The 16,171-nt window shown below is 43.0% G+C and overlaps 1 protein-coding gene across 2 annotated transcripts in view; it reads right to left on the bottom strand.

Annotated features, from left to right (window-relative positions):
* LOC308084345 (uncharacterized protein) overlaps positions 1–13,616 on the bottom strand; it is a 32,104-nt gene extending 18,488 nt beyond the window's left edge. The window contains exons 1-3 of one of the 2 annotated variants that reach the window (XM_080426951.1): positions 13,496–13,616; positions 557–1,866; positions 102–265 (exon numbers count right to left, since the gene is read on the bottom strand). In XM_080426951.1, the coding sequence (XP_080283077.1) occupies positions 102–265; positions 557–1,251 (859 nt within the window). In that variant the 5' untranslated portion in view covers positions 1,252–1,866; positions 13,496–13,616. Of the gene's footprint in view, positions 1–101; positions 266–556; positions 1,867–5,939; positions 6,030–13,495 lie in introns of those variants that run through there. The other variant, XM_080426950.1, reaches the window with a different exon arrangement.
* Between the last annotated feature and the right edge of the window lie 2,555 nt (positions 13,617–16,171).

Genomic DNA, 16,171 nt, shown 5'->3' with positions numbered 1-16,171 from the left:
GTAGAAGTAAAAGTACTGAAAATTGGAAATACTCCACAAAAGTAAAAATACCAAAAATAATTACTTAAGTACAGTATAATTGAGTAAATCTACTTAGTTACTTTCCAACACTGCCGCTGTGTCCTCGTGGGAGGGAAGGCGCCAGTCTTCCAGCGGCGCGGAGAAGCGTTTTGCTCTGGCCGGGTCGTCAGCTGATCCATACAGCTTCTCTATCCGCTCCCAGATGCTCTGTCCCCCTTTGGCTCCCAGTGAAACAGACGTCTCCCTGGAAGTAGAACCGGGACTGGGATCAAGGTCATCATGGTTAACTAAAACAAATGAACTCAAAATAGAATTTTTGAAAAAACACTTTAGTTAACTGCGATGAAAACTAGAAAAACAGGTCTTCGCAAGGTCAGGTATAAGGTATACAGGTATTTAAAAAAATAAATAAACTAAAATAAGCCTTTTGCACAAAAACTTTTACTAAACTAGCAAATATGCTTTAAAAACAAATTACTTAATAAATAAACTAAATAAAATACAATAAAGTCAGAACTCATAATAAATAAATAACCTTGGGCCGGATGTGGAACCAAACATAGAGCGGGATTTCAGCCTGGATGGGAGAGTCCTTGCCCCGGCGACCCTGTCCGGAGCCTGGGCTGCATGGCTGGGTCCAGGAGACGAGTCCGATGGCCGACGGCCGTCTCCACTCGCGCCGCCTGTCCCTGCACAACTGGAGGCTTTCCCTGCAGGGGACGTCACATCCACTCCGTCTCTGTCCCGCCCCGTCGTCCCCCTCTCCCCTGGGCTGCCAGAGAACGAGAGAGTCCCGATGCTGGACCTGTGCTCAGGGCCAGAAGGCCCTTCTCTCCGATCCAGACCGTTGCTCTTACTATTATTTTGCCGGTAAAGCCTCCTCCTCTCTGCCCAGTCGCTGCTCACACCGTCTCCGGTGTCGCTCTGACTCGACCGCGTAGCCATTTCGCCGTTCGACGTCCCTCCGCCCTCGCGGCGTGCCGCGACGCCTCCGGCGCGAGTCTCGCTTCGTGACGCGATGCTGCCGACTGTGTGTGATGCGTCTACCCTGTTGACATGAGTGTCTGTCTTCCTGGCGGTGTCGCGTCCCTTTCTGTCGTCCTGCGTTGGCGCCGCGGTCAGTGTCCCGACACCTGCCCTGCAGGCCAGGCAGTAGGATGGAGAGCTGGCTGAGCGGATGGTGAAACGGGCTCTGCTTGTGGCTGGAGGTGGAAGAAAGGTCAAGTCCATCGCCCCGAGGCGGGGGGGAAAGGAAAGTAACCTGCTGCTATACCCAAGAAATATCCACAAAAGCGCTTTGTTTTGACACTGAGATAATCCAAATACAAACCCTCTTTTCAGGCTCGACTCTGACAACGCCACATGCCTGTTTTTGTTTGTCTCATAAAAAGGTGACGTTCTGTAAGCTTCAAATTAGAGCTCAGCGTTCAGAAGAAGCGACAGGCGAGCGCAGCCTGTCCACATAGCTGACATTCCACTGATGCTGCCTGCTTGTTGTTGTTGCTGTTGTTGACCGGAGGAATGTTCGTCAAACAGTCCGTTGGGATAAGGGGAGCAGGTGGGGAGGGGGGGGGGGGGGTTGTTGGAGGCAGAGAATTGCCCCCAATTGAAGGATAATATGTCCCTAATTCTACTCCCTGCTCCTTGGTTTGCAGTGGACTGGACACCAAATTTGGCCCCCAGTAGTTGAGAAGCACTGGGGATGGAATCTCTCTTTGCTGTAACTCTTTTCGCGTTGTGCTATCTGTTATTGTAATGTTGTGTTGTCCGCAGTGTGCTATTGTAGTGTGTTGTCCACAGTCACGGCCCACTGTAGTCCGGAGGAATTCATGCAGCTGCCGTTGCCTGCAACTCATAAGAAACACACACATTATGAAATTGTCATTGCAACATGGAGTTGTGATCAGTGTGTGGAAGATCATCCAATAGAAGTACAGAGTGGCTGGAAGGCTTGAAAGAACAGGTGAGTGCCATGAAAATGAAAATAAAAACTGTTAAAAAGGACAAAAAATGAACTGAAATAGAGAGGGGAATGAGAGCAAAAGATAAGCAGTGGAGTGGTTCTCAAAGTGGGGTCCGTGGAGCCCTGAGTGGTCCTTGAGGGGGTCCCCAGCTAGATTCATTAAAATAGCATCAAAATCAGTTTACTCACTTTAATCCGCCCTATATTATTTGAAAATACCCGATCTACAAGCTCAGCTTGTATGTGTGTTCATCGATTTGTTGATGTATACACATTTTCAAAAACGTTACATTAACAAAACATGCGCCGCGGTTATTTGATTAATAAAAAAAGCAATCGATAGATGAATTACTACGAACATAATCAATAATTGCAGTGCGCTGTCCCCTCACTGCATACGTGACAATGGCATCAAAAGTGGTCGTTAAAGTAATTCAAAGAACACAATCTTTGGGCAGGATTTCCTAAAGACTCGCTGGAGCCTCATTCAATGTAATTTTGATTATGCTTGCACTTCAATGTCACTAAAAACTAAGCTTCAGACTTCCCAAAACAAACTGATAAGACTACTACTTGGCCTTAAGCCCATGACTCACCTAATTCCAACACACTTTGCTAGTTTGGGATGGCTCAGAGTAGATGACAGGGTTAAGAAAATATCAATGGGATTGGTATTTATGATATTCAGAGGTTCAGTGCCTACAGTCTGTCTACTTCTCCAAAGTGAGTGACACCCACAGCCAGAGGGAGCGCCTATACGATCTGGAACCCCCCAAATGTAGCACAAACATGGGGGAAAAAATAATTCTACCACTCTGCCCTCATAATGTGGAACACCATGACATCATCCATTAAAGGACGTGAATCACTGGTTTATTTCAAAACTGTCCTGAAAAAGCATTTGTCAGTACTATAAGTGGAGATTGTCATTGAAATGAGGGGTCATAAACTTTACCCTTTTTTTCTCCTCTGTAAAGATAGCTATTTGTATTTGTTGATGACTTTTTTGTGTTCTCCTTTTAGCCTAAGGTGTTATACTGTACCTTCGTGCTGTTTACATGTTTGACTAATAAAGTGTTCAATTAAAAAAAAAAACTCATTGCCTTGCGCTATGAGCTTTTTTTTTTAATCATGAAAAGTTTTGGAGCATTTTTAACAACACAGATCTTTTCTTATAGGGGTCTCTGGCACAAAATGGTTTCAGATGGGGGTCTGCGGCCAAGTGCAATCTGAGGGTCCCCAACTCAATGTCTGTTTACAACAAGACTCACAAAACATGGGTTCTTTAAACACACATACGCACGCACGCACTCACACACGCACGCACGTACACACACACACACACACACACACACACACACACACACACACACACACACAAACAGCTGTTTACACAAGCAGCATACTATAGTTGAGCTGTCATCTATGGCTGAGAACTGGAAATACTGCCCCTGTAGCAATCCAGTCTACAAAGTATCACACTGTCACACATTCCTTACTTTACGATACTATTACTATGTTTGTGAGGACAACAACATTTTAGGACAGCATTTTGTAAATTCTACCATTATTTCTGGTCAATTTGATCCTTAAACCTTAACCTAGTATATAGGCCTACAGGTGTAATCCTAAACCCAACCTCAATCTTTTACTCATTGTCTCCGCCAGGCCGAAAGGCATGGCGAGAGAGTATGTTTTCGCCCCTGTCCGTCCGTCCGTCCGTGTGTCCGTCCGTGTGTCCTGTCTGTTATGTGTGTTAGCAGCTAATCTCTGGCACCGTTGGCCCGGTCGCTCCGAAACTGTGCACACACACTCCCTGGATGCCAATTCAGAACCTCTGCCCCAATTTTTTCACATGGGCCTGTTATAGCGCCACCAGGAGGCCGATTTGTGCAAAACCCTTTTTTTTTACATTACTCCTACAGATTTTATCCAAACGTCATGCAAATCGGTACACAGTATCTCTACAGTATCTCTATAGTCAGTGATCAACACAAATATGTCCGATTTCCCATATTCCATCCTCATTGCCTATGGTTGGCTTCCAAAGTTTGCAGGATTGGTCCTTTTTGAACAAAAAGCCTCAAACTATGCACGCAGCTTGCGATTTCCGTGAATTTTCACACGCACATTCCCACTAGGCCGAGGAAGAAATGCCACCCTTTTCACATTGGCCTGTTATAGGTCTAATTTAACAAAACACATTTTTGGAACAAAATGCCTCAAATCATGAATGCAGTGTCTGATTGCCGTGAAAGACCTAAGAATAAATGGCACCCTTTTCACATTGGCCTATTATAGCGCCACCAGGAGGCCACAATAACGTACCTGACCTGGCGGAGACCTGTGCTCCGAGGAGCACTTTTTCTAGTTTTAAATCTAACTCTAAAAAGGATTTTTAACCATAAAACAACCAACATTTGAGTCTCACAAGTGTACAGTTGTAACACGTGCGTGAGCATGCACGCACACATGCACGCACGCACGCACGCACGCACGCACGCACGCACGCACGCACGCACGCACGCACACACACACACACACACACACACACACACACACACACACACACACACACACACACACACACACACACACACACACACACACACACACACACACACACACACACACACACACACACACACACACACACACACACAGGGGATTCAGTTAAATCTGATCAGATAAGACGCGGCAGAGAACAAAGGCAACAATCGTTTGCTTACAAACTGAGGGTGACTACCTCTAAAGAGCAGGATATTGTCCATCACACCCCTTTCACCTTCACCTTCAAGTCAAAAGAAGTTAATCATAGAAATAAACACTAAACAAAAATGCTCCTAAATAGCACTAAAAGTCCTTCCTTTGGCTTGTAATCCACACCTACTTCAAGGTAGCGTACATAAGTGACATTTTGTACGTGTTTGTTCAAAAGTTAAAGCTCTATATTGTGGTAGTAATCATTGCTATAGTGTTTGTTCGGTCACAGGGGTCTCCCCCACTCTCCAGCGCTTTAATGAACAAAATGTTCAGGTTTGTTACTAGTGTAATCCAATCAGGAGAGAGAACCCATTCATCAGCTTAGATCTTATTGTGTCTGCATTGTGTTTTGCATCACTTCCAATTTCACGTGTTTATCCTGTATCCTGTCTGAGTTATCTCTCGTGATTGGCTGAAATTGGAATCTATAAAGCACCTTTAAGTCCTACATAGAACTTCAACCACCTCGAACCAACGAAGAACCATTACATTTAGATAATCAACATATCAGGTACACAGCAGACTCCTATAACTCTCAGAATCACAGACCTGTAAGGGTCCATTTGGTTCCATTTGTACACTCTCAGAGTTACAGACCCGTAAGGGTCCATTTGGTTCCATTTGTACACTGTCAAGAGTTGAGTTAGTGAAGGATAAAATGACAATGAGCATTTGGTTGAGTAGGCTACAGCTCTGTATAACGCAGACTGAGTATCAGTTTACAGAAACACCTCCACTTCTGGGTCACAATCAAAGAACGCACGAACGCACGCACGCACGCACGCACGCACGCACGCACGCACGCACGCACGCACGCACACACACACACAGACACACAGACACACAGACACACACACACACACACACACACACACACACACACACACACACTCGGTATCTTTGCAGGAGACACTGTCCTCTGTGTCTCTAACCCACAGACAGACACTAAGCGCGTCTCTCTTTCATTGTGTCTCGCACTGGGGAGGGGATTTCTGGACTTCAACAAAATTCAAGACAAACGCAGGCAGACATACACTGCTATATCCTGACACGCACGTGCGCGCACACACACACACACACACACACACACACACACACACACACACACACACACACACACACACACACACACACACACACACACACACACACACACACACACACACACACACACACACACAAGCGGCTGTACCTTCAGATGTGAGGGCAGTGCGTCGCGCTGGTGTCCAAGTAGGTGTGTGTGTGTACAGCGTACGTACAGTGTCAGAGAGAGAGAGGGAGAGAGAGAGAGAGCAACACCTCTGCTCACCTCAGGCTACCGTCTGCTTTGCATGATGGATGCAAACCTGAAACACTGGTTTATCTGCCTCTATTATATTATATTCTCTCTCTCTCTCTCTCTCTCTCTCTCTCTCTTCCTCTCTCTCCCTCTCGCTCTCTCCCTTCCTCCCCTCCCCCTACCATTGTCTCTCTCTCTCTTTCTTGCTGTCACTCACAGAGTGGCATTCCTAACGCACTTCATTGTGTCACAATCATGAGACTATATGACCACGCACCATGGCATGCACACACACGCGCGCACGCACACACACACACACACACACACACACACACACACACACACACACACACACACACACACGTGCGCGCGCATGCACACACACACACACACACACACACACACACACACACACACACACACACACACACACACACACACACACACACACACACACACACACACACACACACACACACACACACACACACACACACACACACACACACACACACACTCACTAAAAGGATGTATTTGAACATAACTCCAAATTTCATGTTTTTATGTTTTTTCATTAACTTTTAAGCTTGTTGATCAGCAATTTTCGCAGAAAGTGGTTAAGCGTGGGTGTGGGTTTTATAAATATTGAGCCAATGATAAAGTATTAGCACAAGTAAGACGCGCGAACGCTGGAAGCGAACGCAGCTCGAAAATATTGTGTATTTTTTTTATATTTACGGACTTGTAATCCGTGTTATTTCACCGTGATGGGGAGAGAACATTGACTGTGTGTGTGTGTGTGTGTGTGTGTGTGTGTGTGTGTGTGTGTGTGTGTGTGTGTGTGTGTGTGTGTTTTGCAGGCTGTTGTGCATTTTAATCAGAGCATTGTCTAAATTCCTGCACTCTGGTGCCCTCTGGGGGCCAGAGTGCACAGTGCATGCACACAGAGTCTGTGACACACACACACACACAACCCGAGCACGGTTACATAGTAAGCTCCACTTGGTTGGAGGCGCGGCTTCCGTCCGCGTTCGCAAAGAGCTTATGATTAAATAATAACTACTTTGGATCCATTCTAATTTCCTGAAAAGTAACGGTTTTGGACATGCAAGGTTTCGACCCGACATGATATATTATTGTCAATCATATCAACATCTCAATATCTGACAGTTCCCTATTTGGGGAGAAAACTGTTTCTGATTGATGTGAGCTGCTTTTCACTTGTAAGACAAGTGATTCATTTTAATGTCACTATAAGTCAATTCTATCTGATTTATTACAATTACAAGTTCAAATTACATGTTTCAATAGCAGCACTTTGAATCAATTTCTCATGTACAATATTTACATTATTTAGTTTGAAATATTTTCATAATCAGGGTCAACAGAACAGAATCGTTTGAAACGGGGGCCATGGTCTAATGAAGAAAAAAAAAAGTGCGGTCTGTGACATGATTATTTTTTATACTTTATTATGGTATTAAAAAAATGAACAGCACGAAAGCATTTAGGCTAAAAGGATAACACAAAAAAGTCCTGGCTGGTCACTTGTTTACATAGAGCATAGAATATTAACACATTAATATATCATGTGTCACTCACTTTGGAGAAGTAGTTAGACAGGTATCCCAGACAGTGTGTTGGAATTAGGAGGGTCATGGGCTTGAGGCCGAGAAGTAGTCGTATCAGTTTGTTTTGGGAGGTCTGAAGCTTAGTTTTTCGTTACATTGAGGTGTTGGAGAACCAAGAGGTGCAAGACGTGCAAGCATAATCAAAGTGGCATTGAAAATCTTGTTCTTTGAATGAATTTCTTGATCACTTTCGATGCCATTTTTTCACCTGTCACTGTTTGTTGAACACAGCCCAAATAGGTAACCTCTTCTTTACTTGAGATTACATTGTTATCAACTTTGACGTAATAGGCTAATATCACATTGGTAATTGTACACACATTAGTTGTGTTTTCAGCCTCGTTTCTTTCAGCACATCAGCATGATTGAATTTGTCCTCGAGTGATGTCATGAGGAACAAAATGTGAACGACTTAGACCTACTTATGTTGTTGTATATTCAATAGCGAAAAACAGCCAATCTACAAGCTCACAACACGTCACGTTGCATGCGTTGTTGAAGCTTGTAGATTGGCTGTTTTCCTTCTGCCTATATTTTACTGGATGTTCGCCAAACGTTTGCCTATCCTGCCCAGAGCAGGGACCCTTGTGGTAATAAATAAATGAATGCATGAATAAATGATAAACTAGAAAAGTGCACTCCTCAGAGCGCCAAGCCCCACCAGGCCGGGTCGCCTACCCAGGGCTGTGTCAGTCGTGGGGTGCAGTCTAGCATTTAAAGTAGGTCGTATGGGTGTCAGCATAATTGCTTTTGGCTTTGTGTTGTTTAAAGGCTCGCTGCGGACCTGATGAAGACCCACAGCAGTCGAAACGTTGTTTAACTTATTAATACATTTTCTACTGGGAGCTACAGTGTGCGGACTCCTTTCCTCTAATGTATGTATTGTTGTTCAGCACCTGAAAAGTTTTTTTGGGGATGTGCGTGCTTCCCTCTGACCTCTAGGGGCTCACTGCGTTCATGACAAAAAACAAAACAAAATCTTATAGATTCTTTGATTTAGTCTTTTTACCCCCTTTTCTCCTCAATTTAGTCTGCATTCCAATTAATTCTTCCCCACACACATTTCACCGGCTTCGAATGCTATCAATGCATTGAATGGGCGAAATAGGCGATTTATTAGACCTTTGAATGGGCGAAATAGGCGACCTACTACCTACCCGCGATTTATCAGACCATTCATTCAGGAGCTACTGACCTACTTGGAGGCGGAGCAGTCCCCACAACAATATTTACGATTCTGTGCCTATCGGTACATAACTCGAACGGCGCTGAGTAGGCACAGGCGAACGTCACACCGTTCAGGACGGCAACTCGGTCGCCTTAGCTCCCTCGGTGGTCCTTCACGGGGTGACAGTTCGCCTGTGACTGCGCGCCTCCGTCATGGTCCGAAACCAAAACCAAAACCGAAACTGAACTATTAAAGTCATCTCCGTTGGTAGATCAGTATGTCTTGATAACACCCAATGAATGGTCTGATAAATCGCGGGTAGGTAAGTAGGTCGCCTATTTCGCCCATTCAAAGGTCTAATAAATCGCCTATTTCGCCCATTCAATGCATTGATAGCATTCTGTGTTGTCACTGCTGTTGTATCCTACTGACTCACCTGCCAGTGAGGAGCCCCCACCGGGAGGTCGTAGAGCCTTTGTCTTACTCCTCCCGCACTACACTCCCTGCTGACAGGTGTCGCCCCAGCCCGTAATGCGCGCAGTGACAAATATCACCCTCGCCGTAGGACTTCCCTCCCCCGAACACGGGCCAATTGTGTTCGTATAGACGCTTCGACAAAGCCGGATGCACCGCGGTGGATTCAAACCCACAGCAACCAACATGGTTGGTGGGCAGGCACTTTACCACTGCACCACCCGAGCGCCCACCATGAGGCTGATTTGAAACCTTTTGGGTGGGAGGTTCTTCCTTGGCCTATACTGGCAGTGTGTTGTGCAAAGCTTCACGTCCGTCTGGACGGGCTCGCGGGAGCAAAAACACAATCCCCTCCCCCAGCTGTTCCAGCCTGGCGGGGATGATAAATACATAAATAACATCGGTATGGCTCCAATGTGGATCTTAGATTTCATGCGTCATCCGTCATCCATTTTTTACATTAACCCCTTAAACCCTCGCATCCCTATTCCGGGGGAACATTAGCCGAAAATAGTCGATCGACAAGCTCAGACGCTTGCAGATCGCATATTTTCGGCGAAGAGGTTTGGTGCAGAGGGGAAAAAGAGCAGAGAAAGAGCAGAGTACCGAGACAAAATTGAGTTTAAAGGGATATTTCACTTTAAAAAAAACGTTGGGTCATTTTATCATCTACTCAGGCTTTTGTGAGCCCCCCAGACCGTTTTTATGTTGCTTGATTCAGTATTTAGATATTTGATATTCATTTTATCAGACACGCCCCCTTCCTATACAAACCCATTATAACTTTAAACTCAATTTTTAACATGTTAGATTCATCAAGAACACCCGTCCTTGGTTCTGGTGACTCACCCTGACCTCCTAATAAGCGAGGGGGCCGTGTTTTTTCTTTCTTTTTTTTTTAATTTTTTTTTTATTGTATTTAATTTTTTAATTGTATTTATTTTTTTTCATTAAAAAAAATATATATATTAAAAATAAATGAAAAACACGGCCCCTCGCGTTTTAGGAGGGCAGGGTGAGTCACCAGAACCAAGGACGGGTGTTTTTGATGAATCTAACATGTTAAAATTGAGTTTGAAGTTATAATGGCTTTGTATAGGAATGGGGCGTGTCTGATCAAATGAATATCAAATATCTAAATACTGAATCAAGCAACTTAAAAACTGTCTGGGGGCTCACAAAAGCCTGAGTAGACGATAAAATTACCCAACGTTTTTTTGAAAGTGAAATATCCCTTTAAAGGAGTAGTTCACCCAAAAAATTACTTATTTTCTATCAATTGCACACCCCATGAAGCCTTGAATCCATGGATTTTTATTCCCGTCTCCTACCGGCTAATGTATCCGGTAGGAGACACAAAGTAGATTATTTGTGTCTCCTACCGGATACACACCCGGTCATCAAATTATTGGCTTAGGAATGCCACAAAAACAAAAATAAATCCATGAATTCAAGGCTTCATGGGGTGTGCAATTGATAGAAAATAAGTAATTTTTTGGGTGAACTCCTCCTTTAAGTTGTTAAATTAACATGAATCCAATATGTAGTGGGGGTCCCTGCTTCATCTTTCGCTCAGCTAAGGGGTCCTTGGCCTGATTTTTTTTTGAAGACCTGATCTATGACATAATAATCTATGATGTATTACTCCATATTTGAGCAAGGTTTCCTATGATACCATCCATGCAAGCCACCAAACTTGCTCGTTGGCAGAGGTTAGGGGTTCAGTGTCTTGCTCAAAGACAATTTGAAGCGATGCCAGGGTGCAGCTGTAGCTCATTCTGAGTGGAATGAATAGAATTATAGAAAGATTCAATTGAAGGCAGAATGCTGCTTCTGTGCAGAAAGAAGCTCTTGTTTGTTGTTAACACTAGCCCACAGTGAGAAAACCCACCAGCAGACATTAGTACACTGTTTCTCAATCGGTGGGCCCGGTACCCTCTGGTGGGCCTTTAGGATACTACAAGTGGGGCCCCCAAAATACTTGGCAAAACATTAAGATTTGAATGATAATATGACTTTGAAACCTTGAAATATGAGTTTTCATTATTATACCAATACATAGGAACTTAAAGTAGCCTATAGCATGTTAGTTCCATTGATTCAAGCCAGAACACAATCAATTGATTGACCATTCAAATCAACATGCTCCGAAAACGTGTGTGGCCCACTCATTTGGCCACTTAACATGGCCGTGTGAAGTGGCCCGAAAAGGTTGAGATTCGAGAACTAACAATAGCCACAGAAAAAGAAAAAAAAAACTATAACAGAAACTAAATAGCCAAACATTAACATTGACAATAGGCTCTATGCACAGCAGCAGCCATATTGGAAATAAATTGGGCCTCTTCCGTACTTCCTTCACAGGTGTTACCAATGATACTAATGAAGGCTCTGTTCCATTCTGGTCAAACAGAGTCAGGCTGCAGACATTGTGCCTGTTGGCTCACTGGAAACACTCTGCTACACCAGTGGATCTCAAAGTGTGGTCCAGGGACCCTCATGGTTCCTTGAGGGGGTTCCAAATGACCCCTTACGGCCCGGGGTCATTTGGAACGTACGAGTGTACAAATGGAACCAAATGGACCCGTGAGTTATGGGGGTCCTTGAAATGAAAATGATTGAGAACCACTGTGCTACACTAAATGGAACAGAGAATTCATTAGTATCATTGTCATTGGTAACACCTGTGAAGGAAGTGGCCTAATTTATTTCCAGTATGGCTGCTGAGCCTCTTTGGCATTGATGCTGCAGCTTCATAAGCCTGAGTCATGCTTATACTTTTGAACGTCTGTCATGCGACAAAAAATTGCAGATCTACAAGCTCACAGTGTGTTGTGAGCTGCTGTGTTGAGTGCTGGACACAGAGAGTGCGGCTACAGTAGCAGTCTTGCTTCATGCAGTAAGTGTGTGTGTGATTTCCGCCGAGCGACAGACAGGAAACTGTGGTTTCAACGTCTCAACGTGCTTCAACCGTTTTACACTCATATCTGATACACACATGCGTTCATCTCTGATACACACACATTTGTCTCTCTCTGATACACGCACATTCATCTCTCTCTGATACACACACATTCATCTCTCTCTGATACACATACATTCTGCAGACAAGTTCTCCGTTCAACTGCATGCTTGCAGTCAGTGTTAATTCTGTCGACTAAAACTATGACGAAAAATGTTCGTCGACTACCTTTTTTCACTGACGAAAACTAAATAAAAACTAAGCTATGGTGACTAAACCTATGACCAAATATAATTGACAATTTCATATAAAAAAATAAAAAATAAAAATAAAGACTAAAATTATAGGAGGGACTAGTGGAGAAGACATCCAGTAGAACTAATTATATTTGCTACTATTGTTATTACTACTACTTGTATCTCTCTCCCTCTCTCTCTCTTCTTTCCCCCCGACACGGTCGAGGCAGAAGGCCGCCCACCCTAGAGCCTAGGGTCTGCCTGACGTTTCTTCCAGTTAAGGGGGAGTTTTTCGTTGCCACTGTCGCACAATTGCTTGCTCAGGGTGGGCCTGCCGGGTCTCTGCTCTACATGTTAAGTGTCTTGAGACAACTTGTTGTGATTTGACACTTTAATAAAATTGAAACTAAGTCATTTTATGCTTGCTGTCATGCTCCGAAAATAGCCGATGTACAAGCTCACACGTTGTGAGCTAAAATATGACTATAACTAAATCAAACTTTGCTGTCAAAATGAACACTTGCAAGCATGCAGTAGATTCTGCTTCCTCCCAAAGGGGAATACGTAGTCAGTAGAAATTACAGTTACAAAATCATAATCATTACACAATAATAATATAATATAGCAGCTGCCGCTCTATAAAAAAGGGGGGAAAAAACCTTAAGAGTGCTTGTCGTGTCGGTACTCAAAGATTATTTATAAAACAAAACAAATAACTTAATATACTACTACTAATACTAATACTACTGATAATACTAATACTAATACTAATAATAATGATATTAATTATTATTATTATTATTATTACAATATAATATAGTCATATTTTGTTAATATCGCACTCAAACTTATAAAGAGCTTTACATAAAACTGAAGAACGAAAATCCTGATTGGGCTCTGCAGCATTAAAATAATACAATACAAATGCAATGTGTGGCAATATGAATGCAGGATAAATGCATGAAAGATGATGTTTGACGACAAAGGGTCATTCTCACCTTCATTCAATGATCCAGTGGTCCAGTAGTGTTCATGCATGACTCCACACACAGCAGACTGAGTTATCAGACAGTCAGTCAGTCAGTGGGGTTTCATATAAAGAGCCTCTCAGTGTTCAACACTCACACCCACTATATAAGAATGACATGCTGTGTTCTCTACAGGAAGTAGATCTCTCTCTCTCTCTCTCTCGCACACGCACACGCACACGCACACACACACACACACACACACACACACACACACACACACACACACACACACACACACCGTGCAAAGTGTGAGACAGTATTTAACTCAGTGTGAGCTGGAAGGTATGTCAACAACACTGTCACATGCCTTAGTTTGTGCCTTACAGCATTGACATGACTGAAGTCCTGTCCTGGAGTTCTTTATAGGGAATCATGGAGAATAACACATGTATCCTGGACTATCACTTAAAGGTTCTATCTGGCTTAAAGGGATATTTCACTTTTAAAAACAAATGGGGTAATTTTATCGTCTACTCAAAAATGTAATACAGTAAAAAAATGTAATAAAATATATAAATAAAACACGTCCCCCTCACGTATTAGGAGGGCATGTTGAGTCACCAGAACTAAGGTGTTTTTGATGAATCTAACATGTTAAAAATTGAGTTTGAAGTTATAATGGGTTTGTATAGGAAGGGGGCGTGTCTAATAAAATGAATATCAAATATCTAATTTATACAAATGTCTCATTTTAACAACTCAAGGTCAAATATAGTCTCTACCTGCTAGGCCAGTGGTTCTCAGCCTGTGGGTCGGGACCCCCAGGGAGGTCCCCACATGATTTTGGGGGGGATCCCCAGAGGACAGTGAAGTGACAATTTAAGGACTTTTAATACCTAATACCAAAAAAAGGAAAAAGACCATTATACTGCATCAAAAGTAATCAACAAACCATACTATAAAAACTGGTAAAAAATCGGACAAAATGTCAAATAATAGCCGATCAACAAGCTCACAACGCCTCGCGTTGCAAAGCATTGTGAGCTTGTAGATCTGCTATTTTCACAATATTTATCTGTGGAACTGAGGGGGTTGCGGCCTGAAAAGGTTGAGAACCACTGTGCTAGGCTACTGAACGCTGGAAAAGCATGCAGCTGACACAATGACATTGGATTAAAATGGCGGTTAAAACAAAGCCAGGTTATCTGACAGGGAAACATCCTGCTTTATGTGTACTTGGAATCCTTACAGACAACTTATGTTATGCTATGTTGATGAATTGAATACATAGGACCACAATGGAAACAAGGACTTTGTTTGTGTTATCCTTTTAGCCTAAATGTCTGACTGTACATGTGCTGTTTACATGTCTGACTAATAGAGTATTCAATCAATCAATCAATCAATCAATCAATCAATCAATCAATCAATCATGGTGCCGTATGGCCTTCATAACTGGATGTTGAATTATCTTAAGACAATGGACGTCAACCTGTTCATCTGCCTTAATATGTAAGGAATGAAACTGACAATCAGTGGTGTAAAAAGTACTCAAATGTTTTACTTCAGTAAAAGTATCAATACCACAATGTAGAAATACTTAAAAGTCCGGAATTGCAAATGTACTTGAGTAAAAGTTGAAAAGTATTGGTATCAAAATGTACTTAAAGTACCAAACGTAGAAAGTACTCATTATGCAGAATGTCCCATTTCACAAGTTTTCAAATGTATGTATATTCTTTGTAAATAGCAGATCTACAAGCTCACAATGCGTCGCGATGCCAGGCATTGTGAGCTTGTAGATCGGCTATTTTCAAATAGCCGAAATATATACAGTAGCCTAAAGTGGTTAATGTGTGTTTTGTAATAAAAATCTAAATCTACAAAGTAAAACTAGAAGTAAAAGTACTGAAAATTGGAAATACTCCAGTAAAGTAAAAAATACCTCAAAATTGTACTTAAGTACAGTAATTGAGTAAATGTACTTAGTTACTTTACACCACTCACTGAATGAAACTGACAATTCTTACCAACCTTATAGACCCCTTAACAGACAACTTCATACTGAAGAACCAGTATGCGCGCGCAGGCCGGCACCAAAAGAAACCCATTCTGTCATGTCTCGCTAGGACGCGCCTCACCAGCCAACACACAAGAGGAGGTTGAATGAACTGAAACCAGCTGCACCCCGAAACAATATGTTGGGAATTGATTGCATGAAACAATCACCTGTGCGTCCAGTCTCAATGTTGGTAAACAAATAATTGGTCTATTGATTGAAATGAACCGTCGTTCACTGTTTGACCAGCAGGTGGCGACACGGAACACAAAACTCACGACGTGACGTCAACGATCCTCTTGCGACATCACGTGATTATCCCGGAAGTCAACAAATCCAGGCACGAGATCACACCGACATTGGTGACCTATAGAATTCCGTGACTAGAGATAATTCCGTTTGCATCTTACGATAAACCTCACAACCAGCGTTGCCATGTCTGCCATGTCTGCTTATTATAAGCGACTTTAGGCTTGTTTTTCTGTTAAGTTGCTTGTAAATATTGGTAGTAGCGGCCTTGCTGGTTGCGTTTTTTTGGGCTTGTTTCTAGTGTAGTTGCTTATGTGGGCTTCCTAATGTTGTTTAAACCGGTGTTTCATTTTCATGTCATGGACGGACCCCCAAATTAATATGTATTTGTCTGA

Source organism: Gymnoscopelus braueri, assembly GCF_963280865.1.
Source record: "Gymnoscopelus braueri genome assembly, chromosome: 4".
In the NCBI taxonomy this organism is placed as follows: Eukaryota; Metazoa; Chordata; class Actinopteri; order Myctophiformes; family Myctophidae; genus Gymnoscopelus; species Gymnoscopelus braueri.
Note: the sequence above shows the minus strand (reverse complement) of the source record. Positions and strands in the feature narration are given on the sequence as shown.